Raw genomic sequence first — 27,215 nt, 5'->3', positions numbered from 1 at the left:
CCGGAGCGCTCCCGAGACACCCCCACACTCCGCCCCGGAGCTAAGGCCGCTTAGCTCTCGCAGGCTCAGGGGCGGGGGGCGTAGCCCCGAGCCGGGAGCGACCCCCCCTTCGCTCTGCCCCTCGCTCTGGGCTGTGGGAGCGGGCCCCCGGGGGTCCCGGCGGCGGGCGGAGCCGTGCCGAGGGCCCCCCGGGGGGCAGTGAGGCCCGCCCGCCCCCTCGACCCCCGCGCAGCCATTGGCCGCGGCGCCGCGCCCCCGCCCGCCGGCCCGGCCGGCCCCGCTTGGCCGCTCTTATAGCGGCGGGACGGCCCTGCCGCTCTCGGAGCCGTTGGGATGCGCGTCGTGCAGAGTTGGTCGCTGCTGGCCCTGGCGCTGCCCCTGGCGCTGCCCGCCGAGCGGCTGTCGCTGCTGCCGCTGCTGCCGCACGGCGAGGAGCGCGGCGATGCCGCGCTGGAGCACGGGGACGATGCGCGCTCGGCGGCGCTGGAGTTGAGCACGGCGCTGCGCTTCTACGGCGCCGCCGTCCGCTCCCTCTACGTGAGTGTGGGGCCCGGAGGGTGTGGGACCCCGCTCCGGCTGCATTTGGGGGCTCCCCGGGGGGTTTGTCACCTCTTGCCGTGGTGCTGCCTGGCTGTGGGTTGGTACGTGGTGGTCGTTGTTGGGGTTTCACGTCGGTTGTATGAGTGCCGTATCAGAGGCTGGTTCAAAGAGCTCAATTGTTCTAGTTGTGTTCAGTCAGGTATCGGGCCATGTTAATTCCCTTCTCGTACTGTGGCTGTTGCTGATTCTTTGCGACGTGCACAGTCTGTGGAGGCAATGCGACATACAGTAGGAGGGTAAAGAGGATGTAATCGGTTATCCACAGTGAACATCATCCCCAGGCGTTTTCTGTGCTCTTGAATAGAGTGTATGTCCAGCTAAGAAACATCCTTGTCATCATCTGTGTTTTGTGTTGTGTGATTCAGCATGCCAAAGTCACAAAACTGAAACTTTGAGTGTCTAGCCAGCAGCTTGACATGTCCAAGACTAGCACTGAGAGTGCTGTTCTACCCCTTTAAGGTCTTGGGTGTTCTCAGGTGTTCCTTGCTCAAGGGTCCCTTGGGTAAGGGGAATATGCATCCAGAGCAATTGCAGGCTTTGGGCTGCAGGCAGACCTCAGCCATGTCTGCATGCCTCAGCAGAATCTGCATCCCAGAGTTGTATGTGCGTGTTTATAGCTAGTGGAGGATGTTTGGTATATGAAGGTGGGATTGAAAACAGATTGTCTGGGGCAGAGCTGCTCCAAAGTAGTCAGAAAAAATGTTGAAAATGGCAGCATGTCTTCAGAATGCTGCAAGAGTGCTGGCTGTTTTATCATTGCCTTTCTCCCCTGAAGCCTCATCTGGGCTGGCAGTTGAAGATGCTAACTAGCGTATTTAGAAAGGTCTTAGTAGGGAAGGCCCCATGTGTTTAATGCGTTGGTCTGATCAAATTAAAACCCACCTCCCTGTCTAGATAAAACAATGTCTAAGATGCAACTTTGGGGACTGATCTACATGGAGACACTTGGAAAATTAGATCTCCATGTGGTTGCAGTCATTCAAAATTTGATGTAGTTTCCATGTGTCTGATTTATGGTTATTTACTGAAGATTTAACATGCTTGCATTACACTGAATTATATTAGTGCTGCCACTTAAGTTGTGTTCTTCTTCATTATCCACACCACCCCTTCCTAGATAAATCTTGAAATCACATCTGAAATCCAAAATTTTGAGGGATTCAAGTTATGCTTGTGTGGAAAATGGATACTGTTAACTGAGGCTGGCAGTAAAGATGAAGTAATTCATAAGTATTAAGTGGAGTTCAGACTTCAGTTTGACCCTTAGTTCATTGTCTTGTCTTCCATATTCTAAGTTTGGTCACTGATTAGCCAACCCAAGTAAAAAATTCACTTTTTGAAGCACAGACGTATTCTTGAAAGATAGCGGGCTGTGTATCCAGTCACTAAGAAGCAAAGATAACAGGTAATGTGTCAGATAAGTGACAGAAAGGGGACAGAGTTTTCAAAAAGCAGTAAACTGATTAACAGCACTAGGTTTCTTTAGTTTAATGGCCTTGTTACTTGCCCATGCCATAAAACAGGAACAGTTCTAGTTAGTTTTTGTCTGGAAGAATGCCCATATAAAGGCTCTTACAGAATCACTGTCAGAGCTCTTGCAGCATGATTACTCAGTACTAAGGATGGGCAATTTTATTATAGGCAAAGTCTGATAATGAATGGTATTTCAGTGTCAGTCTACGTAATATGCAGAGACTTTTAACTTGCATTTGATCTGTCACAAATATTGCAAAACAGAAGCACAGTACAAACTATATGGGGCTAGGGAAAGGAGAAGTATACTTGTTAAAGAAAGGTATTGAGCAGTCTTAAATGCACCTTCACAATACACAGTATTATTGTATATTGGCAGTGAGTACTTATTAAGGTCTATGATGTTGTTCAGTAAGCAGAATTTACCAAAGTATTGCTGGTTGATAGTAAATATTATCAAGCTGATACAATTAATGTGGTATCATAATACTTAAAGGAATTCCTGGATCAGATTTTGAATTGTGATGAAATACGTCTTTCTGTATGGTTCATCAGGATAATGTGATAAATTTGAGTGCTTCATTTTTGCAAGCTTTGCCTTCAAGCAGTTGAAAATTTATGTGGGTCCTCTATTTTTTCCAACAGTTGAGAAGCTGAGTTGGTTAAGTTAGCTGTACACATGAATAAAAAGGCAAGGAGTTCTGAGAAACGATTGTTTAGTATCAACTTGTCATAAAGTCCCTGGCAACAAATATTTTTTTCTTTTCCTACAAGAGAGATCTTTTATTTACTATAAGTGGAAACAGACTTTCACGTACTGCAATCTTCAATATGATGTTTTCCTATGCAAGTTTTATAACGTTGAATCCTATCACTAACACATACTGATTTATTTGTTTTAATAGCACACTTTTATTAAGGCTTTTTCAGTTACACTAGGGCTCACTGATGTGGAAAAACTAAAGGATTAGGGATTATTTCCTTTTAGGGAAGAATTAGAGTCCTTTAAGCAAGCTTGGATCAATTTGTTAATCATTACTTTTATTAATTTCCTAAATTAATAGTTGATCATATTTATATTAGAAAATTTTGCTGCTTTAAGTCTACTGGCACTTCATTGTACAAATAAGTTCAAATTTTCTAAACTCTCTTACTCAGAAATATTCAAGTCCTCAAAATGCCCAGTAACTGAATAGGGAAAAAACCTCATTTGTATGAAAGTTTGATTTTTGTTATACACATGCAGTTACACTTTTTCTTTCAATAGAAGTACTTTGTTACTTTGTACTTCCTTCTCCTCACTTGGTTTTTCAGGGTGGAGCTATAATAAAGTGTGTGTGATTTGTTCTGCTAGGAACCACGAGTGTATGTTAACTATGTGTGTAATCCAAACGTTTAACATGCTAAAAATACATCTGTCAAGTTAAATAGTATTATACCCTAAAAGGAAAGATGTACAGTACAACTGGTCTTTAGACAACTTAGACAACCTGAGGCCTTTATTATTATTATTATTCCCTTTCCTTTTTGACAGGAATGATACTTTAATGAAACCCAGTACTTATCCTGAATTACTTATCTTTATCTTGGGGTTCACACTTTAACCTATTTGTGTGACCTTAAAAGGAACAGGGTAAAGTTAAATCATACTATTCACCATCTTTGTCAATGTAAATGTATTGTTAAATCTGAAAACTAAAATAATTTTTTCAGTACTGATGAATGTTCTTTCTTTCCACTGTAAAAATCTCTTCACAAAGTGAGCAGTTTGTGTATTTATTTTCATTTAATGGCTTGCAAATGCTTTCTGGGTGATGGAGTACTTGCAACCAAACATTCCCTTAACATTTAAAACCAAACTGTCTCACTTATAAACTACAAACAAATGAAAATGAGGCTGGCATTTTTGCATCTCCTTAATAAAATTGCTTGTTATATTTAAGTTTTTTAGCAAGATAGGAAATGAAGTCAGAAGCATGCCCCTAATAAGTGAAAAGAGGAAGGTCAAATGTTAGGTCGTTTCTTCTGGTCTCTACTTTGTTCTGTAGTATTAACTAGTCCTGATTGTATTTTGTCTTAATGTTATTTTAATCTCTGACATAAATGGGGGACCACGCAGCCGCAAAGTCTGCACATACCAAATCTGATGAAGAGCATGGAATTTGTTTAAAATACTTCAAACACCAGTCATCCCTCACAAGAGGATTTAGAGTGGGAGTAAGGGTGCTTGTGCACAGAAAGTATAAGCAAGGAGAAGGAAGGGGGAAACTTTTAATTTACTCTAAATGTATTACATGAAAGGTGGAGTGCATCTCCTGGCTAAAATGTCTCAATGTCCACCATCTTCCCTACTGTAATCAAGTGGTATAGTGTGATTGGTGGGTTTTAATTTTTAGGGTAAGTTTTAGCTTTGCTTTACAGGGATGCAAGGGATTTTCTAGTGTACAGATGTTACAGAAGTTCTGGGAACCTTTCTGGATTAGATATCTGTTGCATGTCTGCCTGCAATTGCAGGGTCTAGACTGGGGTAACCCACACTGTCTTTTTAGTTCTGTATGTCTAAAATTCATAGTTCACCTTAGGATCTGTGGCCACTGTTAAATTACAAATGATTAGAGGAGAAAAGATCACAGTATTGAGCTTCTCCTCCCCCTTTCTAACATGGCCTGCATTCCCATCATGCTTGTGCAGATTGTATACTGCTTATATATCTTATATATCTGTTCACGCATAAAGCCATCTTCTCATTTTTTACATGATCTTAACTTTTTTAGTATTTTTCACTGTAGCAGCTAATGAAATTATACATCTGCAGACGATACAGTCAGCATATGTCAAACCATTTTAAAGTAAATTCTGATATACCGTGTGAGTTATTTGCTAAGTTTAGCTAATGGTCCGTGCTAACTATTATCAGTTATATACCAAGCTGTTTGACCACTAGCCAGTGGCAGGGAGCGTGCTCTGACACCCTGGTTAGCCAAAGGAGGGTTCAAGGTATAGGTGTGTGCTGTATATGAAGAGGTGATTTGTAGCATGAGTCCCCTTACTACAGTTTTTCTGATTCGCTGTATGTAGCGGTAGTAATGGTGGTCCAGATTTTGAAGGAGGTTGCCAAGACATATGTAGCCAACATCCCTGACAGGCTTGCACAGACCACAATTTCTCTGTGTCTTGAAGAATATATGTAGTACTGGCCTCCTTGTTTCCAAATTTGTATAGTAGAAAAGGGAAAGAAAAATTTGGAGACAATAAGAATGATCGGGCAGGGAACAGCTCTTATACAGGGACTACGTGAATAGGCTGGGTGTCTTTGTTCTGGAGAAGAACAAAGACATGGGGGAGAGACTGAGCGGGATTTGACTGTATGTCCCAATACAAAAACTAGGGGCCATCAGATGAAGCTTGGAAGCCAGACTGAAAACAAACAGAAGTAGGAGAAATCTCAGGGTATGAGTCACAGATCTGTGGATTTCTTTTTTAAGGGATTTTGTGGATGTTGAAGGGAAGACTTAACAAATACGTGAAGGAGATCCACTGAGGATGAATAAACACTCAAACCACAGGGAATCCCTTGTGGTCAGAGGCTGGTATGTCCTTCTGTGGTTCTGCTGAATCCGTAAGCTATCAGGTATGGCTGGGGACAGGCAACTGGGCTAGATGGCCTTGTGGTCCGAGTCACGGTGGCCGTCCTGACCCTCGTCCAAGCATTCATAAAGATTGCGTAACATTGTGAACATCTTGACCATGTGGAAAGATCCAGCATCCTCTTGTTCTTCTTGGGCTTGCAAGAATCCCTGTGAGTGAGATAAATCTGTGAGAGATTGTAGTTGTAGTTTCATAGCTTGTGGTGCCAGTTTTGGGACCTCTGTCTTCTTCTGAGTCATCTGCATGTGTGGCAGCAGCTCTAGAGCAGTGAGTGCCTGGCTGCCTGCAGGTAATCAGATGTGTCCTGTTATCGGGTAGTCAAGCACTTGGAAGTACGTTTGTATGTGTCTGATTCATACAGTGCCATACACTTCTGGAAGAAGGGCTCGGGATGAAAAGCAGTGTGTGAGCAGTTTATGCACTGCCTTGAGGCCTGACACATGTAGTCTTGCTTGCTGCTTCTGTGAATGAGAGTCAGCTCTGGTTTGCCAAGGGAGTTTGACTGTCACACTTGGACGTGCCCCTAGCATCTACCTGTATGTGTGTATGTTTTTAGTTCATTTTTAGTCAGAGGTGGTTGGCTGTGAGTCATCATTTCACTGACCAGTTAAATCTCACTGAGCCAGTATGTATGCATTTTCAGACCAAGAGTTTCACTTACATATGTCAATGCTTTTTTTTTTTCCCCCTTCTCAAGAGTAACAGAGCCAGTTTTCCATAGGACTGTGTCAGGGCACTCAGCCGTAAGGGAATTTACAGGGTGTGCTGTATCTGCTATAGGAGACAGAATTTCTAGCCTCTATAGTCTCTGGTATAGGAGCTGTGCTCACAGCGTACCTTAAGAGTGAACATCAGCTTGTTGCAGTCAATGTTGCACAATACAAGAGAAGTTCCTAGGAGGATGGTTGTAATGAAGTGAAGTGAAAATTAGAGCTGTCCTGGCCAGGCAAAGAGGAATCCGTACATCTTCCCAGAAGATTTTCACCCAAGCTATTGCAATATTTAAGCATGGAGCAGTTTTGAGTGGGCATCTATGTGTAGATTAGTTCTTTGCTCAGAAGTTCTATCGGCTTCTGAGGCAGTGTTGTAGTAGCAAAGAAAGCTCAACTGACCCACTTGTGTCCTGACTCCTTAACTGAATTTTCATGGGAATGACATAGTGTGTTGTGTCATGACTTACATGTGTGTGTGTGACAAGACAGAACTGTTCAGTTCCCCCTACCTCCTTTTTTTTTTTTTTTTTTTTTTTTTTTTCTCTCTCCATTGACAGCAGACTTCCTTAGGAATGGGCAGCTTTCTAAACTGTCCAGATTAGGCATCCTCCTCTGCCTTCACGGTAGAAGTCCACTTCCCGGGGGGTATGCTATGACTTTAATACAGTTTCTCTGTAGCCCACTCTGCTTTTCACCGGGTAAGAATCTAGCTTGGTGGTTAACTGAAAAAGTAACTGTTGCAAATACTTGCTTCATCCTTACCATCCCCAGTCATGCTGTTGTAAAACTGCTCTTCAGGAGAGTAACATCTGAAAGTGAGAAGAGCTTTTGATCATCTGGGAGGGTCTGTACCCAATTCTTGACAGACTCACAGGGGGATTGTGTTGGGTCTTGGTCTGAGAAAAGACCCGGAAACTTGTGAAATGTGGTGGTTATGTCTATCTTTGTTAGAAGAGGCACTAAGTGTCTGAAATTTAAATAGCTAAAATCGTTATCTACGGGACAAAAGGTTGGTTTATCTGTAAAGTAGACCTCTGGTTTTGGGCAACTGAAATCCCAGGACTCCTGATATGGGATACAAAACAAAAACCTGAAAAAATTCAGTTACTTTATAAATACAAGACTGACTTTTGATTCAATTTCTTTTGCAAATGCAATGAAAATACAGTGATCTAGAGCACATAGGTGGGGGAGACAGCTATATGAACAGTATCTATCTTATAATTTTTACCTTTTTATTAGGTTGCCACTAATGGGATTATTGCAGTGAATGAACCTTCAAGTGAAGAAAAATATCTTGGTCAATTCCCAGTCAGTTTTGGGGCTATTGCTCCGTTTATGGCTGATCTGGACACAACAGATGGACATGGAAATGTGTATTACAGAGAAGATTCATCCTCAGATGTCTTGCAACTTGCATCAGACTACGTCAAAAGTGGTTTTCCTGAGACTACTTTTGATCCCAGCAGCGTTGTCATTGTTACCTGGAAGCTCGTGGCCCCTTACCAGGCACCGGGAGAAGATCATGCTTTGGAAGAAAAGGTGAATGTTGATGAGAGCTTTAAGGCACGTTGGACACATGTTCAGCGGAAATGTAACACCATAACCTGTGGTTTTGAAGGCTTCAATTCCTTTGTGTTTAAATGAATCCTGTACAGTTAAGAATGCATTATATTGTTGAAAAGGCTGTAGCAAAATAGGAGTTTCCAGAATTTTTAATTTATTTTTATTTTACAGTATTTTATTCATTCAAAAGAAAATGCTTGAATCTACATAGCTGATTTCTTTGTATTTCCTGACAAGTCTAACTTTGAATGTTAAGTGTGATGTGATAATAACCGAAGTAGTAGGATATCCTGCCCTCCATCTGTGCAATATAATCCAGTTGGCTTGCATTTTTCAACAGACTCTTAAGGCATTTTGACATCAAACTATGCAAAATCTGATCGGTATATGGACTAATAGGAACTTCAGATTGTGAATCCCTTTTTGGACAGACGACATTGCATTCACAAAAAAGTCATGCTTTGTATTGAATGAAGAAGCAGTTAGAGGTTATTTTTTGTATTACTTGCAAACCATTTTCTCTTTTTAAACCATGTTAGGTACTATCCTGTAAAGATACGTAACTTTATGCACCATAATCATCCCAGCTGATGAGCCTCTTCCCAATGTATAAAGTTGAGAACATTACCACAACTTAAAAAATCTTATTTTTTTCAAAGATCAATTTCTTGTGCCTAATGACACAACCATTGTGTTCACAGTAATGATTCTGCACTCCGGTAGCAACAAATAACTGATGTCTGAGGTACTGTCTTGATGGTTCCTACAGTACATAGGAGTGTTCCAACAGGAAAAGACACTTGCAGCAACATGAAACTTGAACTCTTCTTTAAATATGCTGTTTACAGAATTTTTTCTATTTAGTCTAGCACATCACTTTTTATTTTAAGGAGATGATACAGCATCCTATGCATGTTACAGAACTTAGAAATTGTTATGTTTTAGGAAGCCTCTCTGGCCTATTTCCTAACAGATTAACTTATCTTTGATAATGCTTTCTTTTTAGTGTGTGTGCACGCTAAAGCTAAAATTGCCTTAACAAAACATAAGCTTTCTCCTAGGAAGTACATGATACATTATGTGTGATGGAAATTCTGATTTTGACTTTGTGTTTAAAAAAAAGTTATTCTGCTGTCTATCTTGATTATTTTTCCATGAGTAAATGGATGTTAAATTTTTTCCACAGAGAAACACGTTCCAGGCTGTTTTAGCTTCTTCTGATTCCAGTTCCTATGCTATTTTCCTTTATCCAGAAGATAGCTTGCAGTTCTATAGTACATACTCCAAGAATGAAGACGGAAAGATTCCTGCTATGGTTGGCTTTAGTCAAGCCTCTACAAACTACTACTTTTGGGAAAAGCCAGGATCCTATAATGTCATTGCTAATGACGAAGACAGCATTAGAAACCTGCACAAGTATGCTTTTTTGTTTGTTTAAACTCCTTGGAAAAACATCAAGGAGTTCCATGTTTTTCTTAATTGTAGCATGAGTCAATGAGAAATAATAAGATCCCATTAGCCATTGCATGAGAAATCACAAAGTCTGCCACTGATAAATATCCAGCCTCTTGAGGAATACAAGGAGTTTAGTCTAATTTATCAATAGTCCTTAATTCCATTGTCACTGGTAGGAACTGCTGTATACTTAGCCCTTCTAAAAATAGGATCACTTAAGACTTTAACTCTTTATAGTCTATCCTGGGCAGTTATTTTTTGAGAGAAAAAGTCAACAAGAAGGAAAGGGAATTAGTTAGAAGGTTCTAGTAAGTGTTAACAAGATCTTTGTGGCCCAAATATATCCTTCTGTTCCCATCACTTTGGAGACAAGAAGGCTAGAAATTCTGAAGAAGAGATCTCTGAGTGTGGAGAAAAAATGCTATCCAAACTGTCAGGGATGTCTTATAGCTGAATAAACTGTACCTGTAGATAAGTATCTAGATAATTTGGCAGTTTTGTCCTGATATTTCTCAGTGAAGAAAGGACAGTTTGTGTAGGCTAGAAATACCACACAACTGTGCTGATGTTTTTTATTTGGCATATGCTTCTCTTTGATAGAAGCAGCAATGCTGGGAAACAAGGTGTCTGGGTGTTCGAGATTGGTAGCTCATCTGACAGTATTGTGCCTGCCAAGATCAGCAGCATTTTGGAGAGCCTAGAGTCCAATGAACAAGACCAGGAGATTACTTCAAAACCATTTATGTCAGACTATGGCTCTACTGAAATAAGACAGCAGTATGTTACCAGCAGTACAGACAGCGCAGAAGAGGATCAGCACCACATTATGTATAGTGTTCCTCAGTTAGCTGCAGAAGACTTTCTGATTTCATACCAAGATGTAACTGGAACACCTTCGACTGAGTCTTTTTACAATCATCAAGATTTCCCAACAGCAAAAGCTCCACCTCACCAGTTCCATGTCCAGCAGTTCCCCCCACAGCAACCCCAAGTCATTGATGTGGAAGAATTTGATGAAACTGGTATAGGTAAGGTCTTTTGTACAGCTTGGGTACTTCTAAGATGGATAGGCTGCAAAAAAAGAGGTGTGCAAGAAATTGAGCTACTAAAGAAATAATCTGTTTCCTTCTCACTACCTTCATATCTGAAAATCTGGACACATTTAATAAGTTTGCATTATTCATCAAGGCAGTTAACTTGGATGTTACTTCAGATTCAGTTCTCACCAGTTTGGAAAACTAGTGCCCCAGTCAAGCTCACAAGACAGCACATTTAGAGTGTGTCTGTGGAATCTAAATCTCTCCTAAGGAGAGCTTCCTATAGGGATAATTGTATTTCTAAAGCTGACAATTTCTTAGCAGCAACTGATTTCCCCTTCTCTTTTGCCCAGGACTGTTAAAGGTATGATTTTAAGTTTAATAGCTGCATTAAGTGTCTGTTCCTGGTGAGGATTTTATAATCCGTTCTACTGAAACCTAGCTTATTTCCTTTCATAGATGTGTTACTGAATACAGATCATTTAACAAAGGTTGGGAGTAGTAACTGCTGTAATAATTGTTGCTAGGGTTTCATGGCCTTAAGTTTTACAAGGGTGGGATTAGCGGTTCTAACTTCTGAGGAACTGTTTGTAGAAAATTCAGAACAGTGTGACTGACTACCCAGATGTTAATTGTTTCTTGAGGCAGATGTGAGAATTGCTATCTCTATGAAATAACAGGGTAAACCAATTAGGATTACAGGGTGCATCAATTGGTGCACTGTCCTGGGTACCATACTGATGTGTTTTGTTCTGAATTTGGAAAGGGTCCTTTTTGCTTTGGCTTGGAAATAAGGACAGGTTAAAATTATTGTGTATTTAGTTTCACTGAGACAGTTCAACTGATGTGTATTAATATAGATCTGCTGAAGTCAATAGAATTAAACAGTTTTCAAGCATCTGAGGCCCTCATGTTTTCTGCAAAATAGTAGAATACTTGCATATTGTAAGGTTAGAAAAAATCAATTGCAAATATTTCTTTTCCTTAAAGAGAAAACGAAAAAAACCCTAATCAAGTTAGTCTAGAGATATTTTTAAACTAAACCAGGGATATGTGAACACTATAGTAATTACATGAAGTATAAATGTCTGGTTTTATTTTCTACAGTGTTTCGTTACCACACAGATGTCCAAGAGACCTGTGCTAACAACCGCCACCAGTGCTCTGTTCATGCTATTTGCAAAGATTATCCCAATGGATTTTGTTGCAGTTGTATTGCTGGTTACAAAGGAAATGGCAGACAATGTGTAGCAGAAGGTAAGTTTTTTGAAAATGAGGTACATATGCAGCAATTGCACATGGCATTCTTGAATGAGATGACCTGTTTTCAATACTAAAAAAGACGTGGTTAAATACTTCTTGAAAGACTTAACACTGAGATATATTGAAAGGTATTTTAAGAAGTGAGCTACACTTTCTAAAATGGTGTGGTTTTTTTGAATGAAGCAAATTATTTTAGGCAGTCAATTATATGCACTATGTATTTTAACATGACTTTCTAGAAAAAATAAATTCTTACGTAACTGACATAATTTAATAGATAGTGTAATACACAGTGTTTATTGCTGGTATTAGTCTGGAAGTTCCAATGTGTTAGAATCTGGTTTGGTCCCCACTCTAGAAAAGGACAGTTCAAAGGGGATGAACAAATTAACTTTGATCAAAGTAAAGAGCATGGCTCCTCTTTGTCTGACTCTTAAGCTTCTTTACTAAAGGGCTAATCTGCCAGATTTTTGTTAGATACCCATTTAAACTTTGTTCCTGTGTAAAATCCATAAAGGAATTTCTTATGTATACACTTGTAATCCTCATAGTGACTTGACTCAAGAGTATAGATGCGTTTCAACAACTAAAATAGCTGACTGCAGACTTCGTGTTTTATGAGGCAGGAAAGCAAAACCTACTGCTTAGCTTTCAGTTCATAAAACTGAATTTTCCAGAGAAAGAAAAGAAGGATCTGATGATAATAGAATTTCAATTTGCAAGCAGTAAATTATATACAGAAGAAAACTAGCAATCCAAAGTAGCTACTTCTGTAAAATACGGACAGACTTAAAATGGTCAATAGTTTTGAGTCAAGAAGTAGAACAGGTTAGAACAATAGGTCAGTTATTCTAACACCTAACGGTGTCAGCCTTCTAATAGGGAATGAACAAATTTACATTCAGTAGGTATTGATATGAAGTGTGATCTTGAAAAGAAGTTTCTATATGCTAGTTACAGTCAGGGAGACTAACAGCTTAGTCTGTTTATAGAGTTATCCTTCCAGACAAAATTGTTAATTAGGATAAAGGGAATCTCTTCAGGCATTTTGGCCCCTTAGTCATCTGTATAATGACAATGCACACGCATGCAGGCAAGTAAATGCGTAAGCAGTTTGTAGACAGTTTCCTGTCTGCTGAATTCAGTGACCATTTGTTTGCTGTTTATTTCAACGCTAATATGTTTGAACATAGTGAATGCTCTGAACGCATTCCTTGGAGAATATGAGAGAAGTGTCGTTTTGTTCTGATGCGTTGTATTGATTTGCCAGGTTCTCCTCAGAGAGTCAACGGGAAGGTCAAAGGAAAAATCTTTGTAGGAAATAACCCCGTTCCAGTTATATTTGAGAACACTGATCTCCACTCCTATGTTGTGATGAACCAAGGGCGTGCCTACACTGCTATCAGCACAATCCCAGAGACTTTGGGGTATTCGTTACTGCCTCTTGCATCTATTGGAGGAATCATAGGATGGATGTTTGCTGTGGAACAGCAAGGATATAAAAATGGATTCAGTGTTACTGGTAACTTCTAAATTAAAATAATGTTCGAAAGCTGTGCTATGCTTTCCTCTGTCTTGAGAGAAAAGAAATGTGTATTTAGAAGCAATAGAGGGTGAAAACATGTTTATTCTGAGCTGCAAATAGATTGCTTTGTAATCAAACTTCTCACCATTTTTCTTGCAATGTATAGATATTGGGCTTTTTAATTTACCATCGGTGCACAAGCACGTAAGTCTGTTAGAAAGAAGAATGGCTTGGCCAGTTCCTGTGCAAGAAAGAGATTATTAAAAAGGATCTGATTTTTGGTATTAGAGTGTGTGGAGCTACTGGAAAAAAGCTGCCTCTGATCTACAAGAGGTCTAACATGTTAATTGACTGATTGAGCCAATGGAGCAAAAGAGAAATGAAAATCTGACCTCATGAAGGTCTGAAATTCTTAACAGAAGCAATTCCGGCATGAGATGCAAATGATTCTGTTAACTTATTTGAGGGAAATCCCAGTTCACAATTACAGCTGAGAGTCTGAGGCCAAACCTGATTGGTTGTGCACATGAATTCAATCTGTAGATCCAGTCTGTTCTAGAACATATGTTTCTTTTTAAAATTTTATCCTTTACAGCCCTGTAGTATGAATTTAGTTGAACGTAACTTTTTGTTTTGGGGGTTTCTTGGATTTGGTGTGTTTGAAGTTTGTTTTGGAATTTGCAACATACATTTCACTTGGTTTTGATTTGGAAACAGATGTACTGGATTTTTTTTTTCTTTTTTAACTCTCTGTATTCCTAATGGAGGTTTTTTCTAAAATGCACAACTCCTTTGCCATTTTAACTGGTAGGATAGGCCTATTATTAGCTTTGTTTTTTTGATTTTTTTTTTTTTTTTTTTTTTAGTTTAAAAACCCCTGCTTCTTCAGGCTTACTTGCAACTTAGTGTGTTTAGTGCTTAAGAAAAGATAAGTTTCCTTGCGGTATCCAAGGATATCACTATACCTCTGAAAGTTATTTCTGTAGAAATGCAAAATGTTAGCAATTACGCTGCATCAAAGCTTGCAGAAAATAGTAATTTATATTTTATCCACTAGCAGTACTTGAATAGAAGGATTCAGAAAGTGCTGTGAAGTGTTTTAACTAATACTGTTTCTTTAGGTGGTGAGTTTACACGGCAAACTGAAGTAACTTTTGTTGGCAACAATGAGAAGCTGGTTATAAAGCAGAAATTCAGTGGAATTGATGAGCATGGTCACCTTACCATCAGCACAGAAATGGAGGGCAGAATACCTGAGATCCCATCTGGTGCATCCGTCCATATAGAACCATACACTGAACTCTATCACACTTCTAGTTCTGGTAAGGTTCCCTAAGAATGAAATTATAAGAAAGTGCACATTTCTCAGAGCAGAGAGTAAAACAATCTGAAAAACATTATTTTATTCCCTTCTCAGTGAGCATAGTTAGGACCCTTCGATTTATAGAAAGTTGATTTTTGCCTCTTAGGAACACGTCCCAAAAGAAGGTGGATTTTGAGTGGGACAAAGCAAATATTTTTAATCTTTTTATTGAAAAAAAGTGTGAGTTTAACTTTCTCTGAACTGATGTTTGCAAAACACTCTCAATTTTCCTTTCCATTGGCCTTATTTTTACACTACTGATGGCAGTCATCCAAGTTGCAAAGCTTTTTGTTGAGTCCACAGCTCTTCAGCAGGAGCTGTGCTGATGTATACCTTTTTGTGATAATGTCATTAAGTGGGCTTTGGTCTTGTCCAATGAGACTGTGCAAACCGGTTATTTACTGGTAAACTGCATTGCAATGACTGTGCCTTGTGTTAGTAACAAGCATTTTCAGTATTATTTGAGCTGAATTTGAGCAACTGACCAGAAAATTAGGAGCCTCTTAATTGCCATATCCGTTTCCTCCATTGTCTCTTCCGTACTCTCCTTTTCTCTCTCTCTTCCTTGTCTCAGACTGTGAGATTTGGTAAGAGAGCCATTCTTCATTTCACTGTTTACAGAGGATTCTCCCTTCTTTTGCTTTCCTCTTCCTGGATAAAATTATGAGTGTTTCAACATAGCAAAAACAAAAAGTGAGGTGTGAGTGTTGCTGCTGGCCAGCCAGCCCAGCTGTCAAAGACTAATAAAGAGGAAGCAGTCTGTGGTGCACTTAGGTGCACTTGAATACTGGAGAGCACACTTTGCTCCAAGGGCACACTTTGATTGCTAGAGATAGCTGAAAATTGTGTCGTTGCATCATCGCTGCCTTCTATACACTTTGGTAGCCAGTGCTGAATCCCTCTTGCTGCTTTGCCTGTTGTAATGGACTGTGAGGAGGAGGACCTGGAGACAGTAGGAAGCTTCTGCTTTGTGCTGAACAACTTCAGAGTTTTGGAGGAGTTGTTTGGGCAACATGTGCTCTGTAGAACACCTGCCTTCTTGGCAGAAATGCTGTCCCCAAGGAGGAGAAGTCAGGGGCTGGAAGGAAGGAGGTATCCTTCAGGCTGGATTTGATTTACCATTACTCAAATAGATATTCTTCTGCTGTCCTATGGCATATCTGACAGACCACTACTTAGCAGAAATCCAGCTTTTGCCAGCTGTTGCAAGTGGATTGATACAGGTGTATTCCGGTGTCCATATGAAGAATAGTGGAGTTCTGAGGAGCTTTCTGCTGGTGGGAGGATCCACAAACCCAGATCTGCTTTGAAGAGTTTTGGTTCAATTTTTCACAATATAGAAAACTGTTGTGAAGCATACAAGAACTCTCAGACATGCATCTTCAGGACTCTGTCAAAATCCAAGGCCAATAGACCACAATGAACTAAAAGTGGGTGTAGTTTGGTGCTGGTGAGGTGGCTTTGTCCTTTTTAGCTTATAGATCCATCATGCAAATTCATCTAAATGAAGCTCTGAGGTTCTTGAGTTGAATTTTCTTTACCTGGTAGTCCACAAAGTACAATATGTCAAGATAAATTAAAAAAAATTATATGACTTATTCTTCAAGGCTGTGATACCTGAGCACAGAGTAAGCCTAGTCAAGTGCCTATTCCTTTGCATAGGAATACATCCACTTTCAGAGCTTCTTGCCTTTGAAATTTCTATTTACATTACTCAGCCTGTATCCCAAGTCTACAGATAGCATTGGGCATCTGTTCTGATCAGCGTGTTTGTTGCCATGTTGCAGTGATCACTTCATCGTCCACGAGGGAGTACACAGTGACAGAGCCAGAAAGGGATGGGGTTGCTTCCACGTACACTGGCGCCTATCAGTGGCGACAGACCATCTCATTTGATGAATGCATTCATGATGACTCTCACCATGCTGCTTCTGCTACTCAGCAGCTCTCAGTGGACAGTGTGTTTGTCCTGTATAACCGAGACGAGCAGATTCTGCGATATGCTATGAGTAATTCCATCGGCCCAATCAGTGGTATGTATGAATTGGAAATCTTTCTTTTTCTCTTTTGTGAGTAATTAAGAGCAGGCTTCTATATTTTTTTTTCAGCCTGCCTTAGCTGTTTTAAATTAATTAGTTACATTAATTTGTTGCATTAGTCAGTAGAAGTCTGGATCCATCAATTAAGAAGAGAAATATGACTGTTGAAAGTTTGTATTTTCACATGGGAAGAGTATTTAAATGATTATCTCCTCTTGAAATTCAGTGGAGTTTGTGTCTAATTCCTTGAAATACTCTCAACACACCACCTTTGAATCTATTGCTGCTCAGATACATGGAGTCTATCATTTATATTTACCAAATTTATAGTTCCTCTATTAATGATTTTTTTTTCTTTTTTGTTTTTTTTGTATTGTCAGAGCAAAGGGCAAAAGAGCAGAATAAGATTTGCCATTGAAACAGCTAGTTTCTATAATTATTGTGAAACATGGCATTTTATCTTTGGAAGGTAGGCAGCCTATGAAGTGTACTTTTTGGATGAGCTGTCCAAGTTTGTCTATTTGCACTAAAATCAGAAAAAACATGAAGAAGCAATTTGAAAATGCACACCAGATGAATACAAGAAAAGACTGTGCTCACTTTTGTCTGTTACAAAGATAAAGTTCTACTAATTAAAATGAACAAACCAATCTCTCAAGAATTTGCAGTTTCAGTTTAATGTCAGCGGCTGGAAGATGCATTATCTTTGTCAGTCTTGCTCTTTAGAGATGTTTCTGTAGCTTCTCTATGTTTTAACTCAGCAGTCCTTTGCACAAATAACAAGGAATGCAGGTACTATTGCCATGTCTGAGACTCATGTCCTGCATATCACCTGCAAGTTCCCTTCTTCCTGGTGCAAAAAGTGTTCTCTTTCCTTGCTTCATGTGCACTGCAAGCAATCTTCTTCTGGGCCTTATCTGAGTGCTATTACTTGGACAGAGTCTAAATGTGGCTAAGTATGGTCTCTCTTCTCAGATGGTGCTGCTGATATTAACCGAAATCCTTGCTACACTGGTACCCATAACTGTGACACCAATGCAATATGTCGTCCAGGAACTGGCAGTCGTTTCTTCTGCGAATGTTCGATTGGCTTCCGTGGAGATGGAAATGTTTGCTATGGTATCAGAAAACTCTTATTATAAAATGACAGCAAATGTAGCATTTTGTTTGCTTGGAATGTATTGACCCTCAGGACTAGCCATTCCAGCAAAATGAGGCTGGTTTGGGGAAAGATAGGTTAGAGGGATGCTGAGGTAGCTGTCATATTTCAGTAATCAAGGTAAGCAAGTTTGACTGTCTTGAAGGTTCAAACTTGGGTATGCTTTGCTAGCTTACAAAGCATCTTTCCTACCCAGTTTGTCCTTTCATAAAGCCTGTGGGAACTTAGCTGTGAGAAATTTACTGTAATGCAAGTTCTGGTTAAAATGAGTCAACTAGGTTAAAAGTTCTTAAGGAAGATGAGGAATGCCGTGTGCACATGCGTACAGAATGCAGATATGTGGAACCCATTGAAATAATCTTTTTCAAGATCTGCTTTGAAAATACCTTCTGTTCAAGGAGAGTTTTATTTCCCAGCTCTGTATTCTTAATGTATTTGGGCACAAATACTTGTCTTCAAGATGTGAAAGTGTGTATTAATGAAATATACATCTTCCCTATCAGTTAACTGAGTTGGTTTTTAATAAAACCCCCCCAACAAACCACAACCCTCCCCCCACTCCAGCCCTTAAATCAACTTGCAAATGAAAACAACATCACACTGTCCCTCCCTGTTGTCTGGTGCTGTGAGTTGAGCAGCAGTGGATTAGAGATGTATATGGAGAATGAAAGGGGAAGTCTTTCTTAAAGTTCATGCTCCCCCAGTAGTCATCACTGCTTCTGATCACCTTGTAGGCTGCATTTTCTTTCTCAGTGGCTCTTCCTTCCTCTCTGATTTCCAGTCCCATCCCCTGATTACTCCATTATAGACACTCTTCTGGTTTGGTGGGTTTTGGGTTTTTTTTTTGGTGCAGATTAGCTGAGGACACAGTTACCTGAAAACTTATTTTCAGGTTACTAACATCTTTTAAGAGGTATGGTCTATCCAAGATGTGGTTTAAATACTCAACCCTGATATTATTCAATAGTTGCTTGATTTCTGTTTTTCTGGCATCAGTATTAAATGCATCTTTGTAATAACTAGAATCCTTATAATATTCTAGATGTCGATGAATGTTCAGAGCAACCAGCTCTATGTGGCAGCAATGCGGTCTGCAATAACCAGCCAGGCACCTACCGCTGCGAGTGTGTTGAAGGATACCAGTTTGCAGCAGATGAGCGGACTTGTGTTGGTGAGTTTCATAATTCTTAAAAGCACTGACCACCTGCTTTCAGGCTGTGATTCATCTTCCAGAGACAGGAAACAGAGCTTTTAGGATCTGCACTGACTTCTAACATGAGTTGAATTTAGGAGTTCATGCTGCATTTAGTGATTACAATCCATTAGGTAACCAAAGAAGGTGCCTGAAGTACTTTGTTTTCATCTCATAAAAAATCCCCATTCAGAATGTTTCCAGGTAGGAAGTGGAAATGATTATTGAATGTTTCTGTCCTTTCTGTACCATTATTTAGCTGTAGATTTCACATGGAAGTAAAATTCAAATTTGTTAAACAAAAAGTGAGCCTTCATTTGTTGTTATTTCACAGCATCTCACTTTCAAGGTAAGATAGGACTACTTCTGCATTTTCTGTTATCGTGTGCTTTGGCATTTTGGGGGTTTGGGTTTTGTTTCTTTATTATGTCTAATCCAGAATTAGATGTAACATACTAGATTTTAGTTACAGATTCATCCCTTGAACAAGGCAGTGCACAAGTCTAAAACAGTGTGTCTAGTTAATCAAGCTGAAAAGGAATTTCACTGTTAAAATCAGTGAGATTTTGAGGAACTCTAGCTGGTTTGTTAACGGACCATTAAAACTTCAAATTCAGTAGCTGGCACTGAATTAGTTATTTTTATTTAATTTAAAAACATTTTTATGGAGGAAGCCTGAGTTAATCTGTATTTGCTGGACTAAGGTTGTCCTACTGAGGATTATTTTTTCCTGATTACTCTGTGTGGTAGGTTAACCCTGGCTAGAAGCCAGGTGCCCACCAGAGCTGCTCTACCACTCCCCCTCCTTAACTAGACAGGCTTGTGGGTTGAGATAAGGACAGGGAGAGATCACTCACCAATTATCGTCACAGGCAAAAGAGACTCAACTTAAAGGAAAATTCATCTAATTTATTACCAAGCAAAGCAGAGTAGAGCAATGAGAAATAAAATCAAATCTTAAAACACCTCCCCCCACCCCTCCCTTCTTCCCGGGCTTAACTTCACTCCCGATTTCTACCTATTCCCCCCTCAGCGGCACAGGGGGACAGGGAATGGTCATAGCGGCCAGTTGTTTCTGCCGCTCCTTCCTCCTCAGGGGGAGGACTCCTCACATTCTTCCCCTGCTCCAGCATGGAGTCCCTCTCATGGGAGACAGTCCTCCATGAACTTCTCCAACATGAATCCTTCCCATGGGCTACATTTCATCACAAACTGTTCCAGTGTGGGTCTCTCCCATGGGGTGCAGACCTTCAGGAACAGACTGCTCCAGCGTGGGTCCCCCACGGGGTCACAAGTCCTGCCAGCAAACCTGCTGTGGCATGGGCTCCTCTCTCCACAGGTCCACAGGTCCTGCCAAGAGCTTGCTCCAGTGTGGGCTTCCCACGGGTCACAGCCTCCTTCAGGTGCCTCCACCTGCTCCAGCGTGGGGTCCTCCATGGGCTGCAGGTGGAATCTCTACACCCCATCATCTTTCCTCCATGAGCTGCAGGGGAATCTTTGCTTCAGCACCTGGAGAACCTCCTCCCCCTCCTCCTGCACTGACCTTGGTGTCTGCAGTTTCTCACATCTTCTCACTCCTCTCTCTGGCTGCAAAAGCTCCCCCTAGGTTATTTTCTTCCTTCTTAAATATGTTATCACAGAGGCGCTACCACTGTCACTGATTGGCTCGGCCTTGGCCAGCGGCAGGTCTGTCTTGGAGCCAGCTGGCATTAGCTCTGTCGGACACAGGAAGCTTCTAGCAGCTTTTTGCAGAAGCTACCCCTGTAGCCCCGCCCCACCCCCCCTCCTGCTACCAAAACCTTGCCACACAAACCCAATACACTCTGTTTTTCACTGAGTTGTAGAAATTCCATTTGGTAGCTGACAGAATTGATTGTGTGGGATGTGTATTGAAAGTGAATTTTCCATATAGAAAGAAAAACCATGAACTTTACCTTTCACAACATTAAGCTGATTCTTTTGGATGTCAATTATATCAAAAGCTAAATAAATGAACAAACAGCAGATAGAAGAGGGGTAATGGCTCTACTGCTAGACCTGCAACTGTCAGGATAGGATATAGATTAGATTTATATTTTTTTTAGTTATAATTTTTATCTTTGTTTGCAACCTGACAGTAATTCTGTGCTGACAAAACCTGTACACACTCTTCCAGGGTTGACCAGTTCCTGTTTCTTTTGGCAATAACTGATAACAGCTGAGGATTGTTGCTTCTGTCTTGCCTGCTTTGTGGTGGAAGCTTAGTTACCCTTTCCTCATTATAGCTGAGACTGTTCTTCAGCTAAGACTGAAGAGCCTTCATCTTACAGCAGAAAGTTGCATTACTTCCCTTAAGTGTGTGACTTTGCATGCTATGTGTTACATTCCATCAGGAGCCCCATTTCTCTGCTCCAGTAAGAATTACCATTTGCATCCACTCACAGTGCACCCTAAGTCTTCCCTTTGTTGCAGAACAGTTGGAAAAAGCAACTTCTACCACGACACTGGAAGGGACAGGGTGAGATGTGGAAGACGGGCTTTATGTTCTTTCCATTATGTCCACCACTGCCCTTCTGTCACTTGGACCTGAAAGGGAACATTCTTCCCTCCAGCCATGACCTTGCTGGCTTCACTCTGCCACTTGCCCATGAAGTTGATGTGTCACACTTCTAACAAGTGCTAAGTAATTCTTTGCCCAGCTTGAAGGACTTCAGTTTGGTCCCTTCCTTCAATCAGAAACAAACTTTGCATCTGTAAGACTGAAGAGAGGGAAGATGAGCTCTAGTTTCCCAATAGATTGAAAATAAATGTCATGGTAATCTTGTTCCCCTTTCCACAGGCGAGGGTTTTATAGTCTGCAACTTGAACCCCAGAAAGAGCAACAGCTACCCTCTTTGTGCTTTTGCAGCTTGCTCTGGGATACCAGCTCTGACTCAGCTTTTCTGGAACTGCAGCTTTTTCATACCATCTGTGTGACTCACTAGATAGCTTAAGAAGAGAGTTGTAAATAAACCCTGTTCTCCTATTTGTAGGCTGAGGAATAGGAGGACTTGAGAACTCCCTTCGAGCTCCAACTCCAAATCTTATGCGTTTATAATGCAGTTCTGAATGGATTCTTTTGTAATCTAAAACTTCCTTCATCAAACAGAACAGATATATCATCTGATGTCAATGATGTCATCTCCTCTAGAGAAATGGAAAAAAAGACTGTTTTCAGATCTGGCCTTGATGGCAGATTTTTGTTATTTCCCTGCCGATACTGTGGTAGTTTCCATCTGTGTACTGTGATGAAAGGAGCATTGTAGAGTCTCATCTTGGTCCTCTGTCAACTCCTCATAAGAACTGTGTAAAGAAAGCCTCAGTGGACTCTGTTACAGCAGCTGGAAGGCTGTTCCTGGATGTAAGCACTGCAAACTCATCTATTTCCGGGCCCAAAATTGTTGTAGTATTTTGCCTCTTCCTATCTGAGATACCATGGTTTCCTTTCCTCTTCTCTGACATAACAGGCAAACATAGGCAGGGCTCCAGCAACTACCTGAAATGATTTGTTTGTAAAGCTGTGCAATGCCTTCAGTGTCACTGCTGTCAACAATGAGAAAGTTATGAAAAGCTGCAGGTCTAGTCCTAGCTTCCACAGTTGGTCAAAAATATCTCTAATAGTTGACAAATGTGTTTATCTTTTATTGAGTGAGTCACAGCTGCTATCTTTCGGCAAGTGATGACAGCCCTGGGTCAGTGCTAGGTTAGTGTACCGGAATATCTAATAATTCCCAGTGCAGTGAACTGGCCACTTAGCTAACATGTGAGGTACCCCTGTGAGATGCCTTACATGTCTTCATCCAGGACTCCTTTTCATAAACTGTCACAGATAATAGGATCTGTCACTGTGGTAGACTTTCTGCTCTCTTCTATATTAACAAATGTTTACGAGGTGCTGAGGACAGTGAGTTCCTTAAAACATTAATAAGAAGATTTAACACCAGTGGAAGGGGAAATCTTGGCAAAAAACACCCCAACCCCCAAAACAAACAAAAAAAATCAGTTTCCTTTCTCTTCTGTATGCTTTCACAGCTGTTCTTCTCTCCCTATAAACTTGTTATGAGCTTCAGACTTTGCGGAGGAAAATTCAAATGTTCATCTCCTCTTTTGTACATCTAACCTGCAGCTGTTGAATATGTTGTAAACCATTGCCAGACAGGCACACACAATTGTGACATTCCTCAGCGTGCTCGGTGTGAGTACACCGGGGGGTCTGCCTACATCTGCACATGCCTCCCTGGCTTCTCCGGAGATGGGCGTGCCTGTGAGGGTAAGTAGCGCCATTTGTTGTGGGTTTTTTATACTCTTTATTGCACAATTTGGCTGGTCATTGCAATATCCTATAGTTACTTGTGATTTAAAACAAGAATTTTCATAGTTTAAGTCACTTAGGTGGGCATTGCATTAAGCTTTTGTCCTATCCTCTCCTCACTTTTGGATTCACTCTTCAATATTTGAGCTACAGAATTCCAAGATGAGGTAAATGCAGAAATTGCAGTTAGTAGACCAGATCTTCATCTGCTGGAACAGTTTGCACTGTATTGATTTATGTTACTAAGATGGTGACACATGATCCTCAGACTATGTAAAAAAAGTTATGTTCTGTTTCATGTCAATTGGAGTGCAGTGGGGGAGCAGCTTTACCTAATTACATGTTGGAAACCTTGCTGGCCAAATCCTACTTCTCTTGCTGTGTTAAGTCTTTTCTTGAGAAACCTGGGCATATATTTCTAAAATACTGTACGAATTAACAATGATAGTTACCCATTGGAATAGCAGAGTGTAGGGATTTGCTGAGAGGCAGAACCTAAAATACATGCATGTTGGGGTTTTTTTTCTCCTTTGCATTTCTCTATAGATGTTCTTCCAAAGGTCTATAATTCTAATCAGATATCCTAAAATAGGAGCCTTAAAGTAATATGGCAGGTTTGCACTTTAATTCGTCACTCTGATTTATCCATCAGGAGGAACAGTTATCTGAGATTGATCGTTTCTTTTACAGATGTAGATGAATGTCAGCAAGGCCACTGTCATCCATATGCTTTCTGCTACAACACTCCTGGGTCCTTCAACTGCCAGTGTAAGGCAGGTTATCGTGGGGATGGTTTCCGGTGTGTTTTAGGAGGTAAAATTTTATAATTCTTCCAAGTTGGACCAGAAATATAATGTGGGAGTTGGAGGATATATGTTAATTTGGTTCCTCTCTGGAACAGATAGTGTATTGTCTTAATGGGGTCTTTATTCTTTCTCAAGTCTTTCAAGTTTTGAACTTCACCAAGCTTGTGTCAAAATCTGTATCTTGACTATTATCGCTTTTCCATGATATGCTGTACAATGTCCTGTTTTATGTTTTGTTTAATCCTCAGCAGTTCTCATTCCCAAGCTGGTACTATCTTTTGAAGTTGCCTTATGTAAAGGTTGACTTGGTTTCCATACACAGTCGTCACTTCCCATAAAACATCTAGATAATGTTGGCAATGTAAATGAAATGCAACAACTACAGGAGAAAAGTCAAGGATGAGAACAAAGTACCTGCACTGTTGTCTTCAGCAGAATCTAGACGCCTCTGTGCCATGAATAGCTGTCAAGAGTCTAGAAAGACTAACTCCGATTTCAGCATGTAGCTGTTTCTGTATTTACCCAGCTTGCTCTCTGTTTAGCAGAAAGTTCTTTACCCTTCCACACTTCTGCTCTTGCGTGGTAGTTTGGGCCTCGAAGTATAAAACTCCTGTTCTTGAAGGTATACTCAAAAAGAAAGTAAGGAATGACAACACCGAGTTGTGTGGTGTGGTCAACACGCTGGAGGGAAGGGATGCCATCCAGAGGGACCTTGACAGGCTGGAGAGGTGGGCCCATGCGAACCGCGTGAAGTTCAACAAGGCCAAGTGCAAGGTCCTGCACGTGGGTCGGCGCAATCCCAAGCACGACTATAGGCTGGGCGAGGAATGGATTGAAAGCAGCCCCAAGGAGAAGGACTTGGGGGTATTGATTGATGAGAAGCTCACCATGAGCTGGCAGCGTGCGCTTGCAGCCCAGAAAGCCAACCGTGTCCTGGGCTGCATCAAAAGAGGTGTGACCAGCAGGTCGAGGGAGGTGATCCTGCCCCTCTACTCCACTCTTGTGAGACCCCACCTGGAGTACTGCGTCCAGCTCTGGGGGCCCCAGTACAGGAGAGACATGGAGCTGTTGGAGCGAGTCCAGAGAAGGGCCACGAAGCTGATCAGAGGGCTGGAGCACCTCTGCTATGAGGACAGGCTGAGAGAGTTGGGATTGTTCAGCCTGGAGAAAAGGCGGCTCCGGGGAGATCTAATTGCAGCTTACCAGTTTCTGAAGGGGCCTACAGGAAAGATGGAGAGGGACTGTTTATCAGGGAGTGTAGTGACAGGACAAGGGGTAATGGGTTTAAGCTGAAGGAGGGTCGATTTAGATTAGATATTAGGAAGAAATTCTTCCCTGTGAGGGTGGTGAGGCACTGGAACAGGTTGCCCAGAGAGGTTGTGGCTGCCCCCTCCCTGGAAGTGTTCAAGGCCAGGTTGGATGAGGCTTTGGGCAACGTGGTCTAGTGGAGGGTGTCCCTGCCCATGGCAGGGGGGTTGGAACTCGATGATCTTTGAGGTCCCTTCCAACCCAAACCATTCGATGATTCTATGAACACTGAAGCACAAAGTAGCATTCTTACGGTTACCTTAATTCAGAAGCCTGGCAAACCTATGGGACAGCACTCAGCTTTTGCAGAATGGTGAATGCTTTCATCCAGGAAATAAAACCTAACTTCTGAGTATATTCAAACCCAATTCTCATGCTTCTAAGTTTCTTGCTGTTGAGCAAAAGACTCTGCACGTCTCAACAGACTGAAACTCAAACTGTGCAGCCAAGAGTAAGAAAGGTATAGGGCCAGAATGAAAGAAAGCAAGAAGCAGTATGACTGAGGAGGGAGTTTCTCTTTATAATTCAGCTTCTGCACTGTTGTCTTAATGATGTCCAAAGTATTTGATCATTCAAAATTGAGGAGTTTTTAATAGTGGATGTGCTGGCTTAAAAGTGCTTTTCTGCATGGCACAGTATTACTACCCGATGTGTTGCTGAAACTTAATCTTTTTCTTTTGCCACTATCACCTTTCTTTTGTCAAATCACCTAGTGCTTGCAAACTTTTCTATCCTAGGTAAATTGTAGGAGGTTTTGCAGTGTTTAATTCTGAAGCTCTAGCTTTTGTCACTTTATCAGTCTTTCAATATTATTTTTAACTAACTTTTCATGCATGAATGCCCCTGTATATTTTCATTTTAATGCCAGATGAATGAAGAACAACCTGGTGTTTCTGACCTGTGCTTAAAATATTTAGCTAACCATCCAGCTGATGAAACCAGGATTATTCCTCCTAGAGGAGAAACTTGATATGAATAACTTGAAGCAAAATCAAACCTTAAAGCTTCCAGTTTTTCAGGAAGAATTGTAGAGGCAGAAATGTTGGTTTCATGTCAGGCACATCCCCTTTGTAGCTGAAACAGGTGGTTTGGTAGAGTCATACTTGAATTCAACCGATTAACTTTATTACCAGGACACAATTAATTTCTCCTGAGTATATGTGGCAGCATATTTAAGTGGGGTTTTTTTGTTGAGAACAACACCTTTTCACATGCAGTGGTTAGTGTGTCTACTAAACTGCTAAGCACAGTGTACTATTTTGTTGTAGCTTTATGTTATTTTCTTGCTGCTTATCCTGTACACATCTTGACTTTCCATACTTAACACAATTATATCTTGAATGGAGATCTTTCCATGTCACAGCTTTAATGGTAGTAACAAAATATTTTGGAGAGTTTTGTTGTGTCTGCTATTTTCGTGGGTGGGGATCTGCCAGGCTTTGTTAGTCTTCATAAATGCCTCTCTGATTTTTTTTTTTTTTATGCTGTTTTGTACTACCAGTAGAAGACATGCTTTAGAAACACTTGCATCATTTGGCTCTGCTCATGAAATGCTCTGAACAGAAAAAAAATCTGTGTAGATAAGAAGTCTCGCTTTTGCTGAATCCTGACTGAATTACAGAGTATCTGTGATGCTCTGCTAGTCTGCAGCAATGGCAGTGTTTACAACAACTTAGCTACTTCTCCCTTCTTAGAGTTAATAGAACAATAGCCGCCCTTGGGTTGTCATCTGTTGCTA

At 40.9% G+C, this 27,215-nt stretch overlaps 1 protein-coding gene across 1 annotated transcript in view; it reads left to right on the top strand.

Moving 5' to 3' along the window:
* The first annotated feature begins 276 nt into the window (after window positions 1-276).
* Window positions 277-27,215, top strand: part of NID1 (nidogen 1) — a 59,446-nt gene continuing 32,507 nt past the window's right edge. Inside the window, exons 1-12 of the mRNA XM_054820539.1 lie at window positions 277-537; window positions 7,677-7,976; window positions 9,187-9,416; window positions 10,056-10,483; window positions 11,600-11,749; window positions 13,026-13,277; window positions 14,402-14,602; window positions 16,431-16,676; window positions 17,658-17,801; window positions 18,884-19,012; window positions 23,178-23,321; window positions 24,054-24,176. Of these exons, the coding sequence (XP_054676514.1) occupies window positions 334-537; window positions 7,677-7,976; window positions 9,187-9,416; window positions 10,056-10,483; window positions 11,600-11,749; window positions 13,026-13,277; window positions 14,402-14,602; window positions 16,431-16,676; window positions 17,658-17,801; window positions 18,884-19,012; window positions 23,178-23,321; window positions 24,054-24,176 (2,551 nt within the window). The 5' untranslated portion in view covers window positions 277-333. The remainder of the gene's footprint in view (window positions 538-7,676; window positions 7,977-9,186; window positions 9,417-10,055; window positions 10,484-11,599; window positions 11,750-13,025; window positions 13,278-14,401; window positions 14,603-16,430; window positions 16,677-17,657; window positions 17,802-18,883; window positions 19,013-23,177; window positions 23,322-24,053; window positions 24,177-27,215) is intronic.

Source organism: Grus americana, chromosome 3 (genome assembly GCF_028858705.1).
Source record: "Grus americana isolate bGruAme1 chromosome 3, bGruAme1.mat, whole genome shotgun sequence".
Taxonomy (NCBI): Eukaryota; Metazoa; Chordata; class Aves; order Gruiformes; family Gruidae; genus Grus; species Grus americana.
Note: the sequence above shows the minus strand (reverse complement) of the source record. Positions and strands in the feature narration are given on the sequence as shown.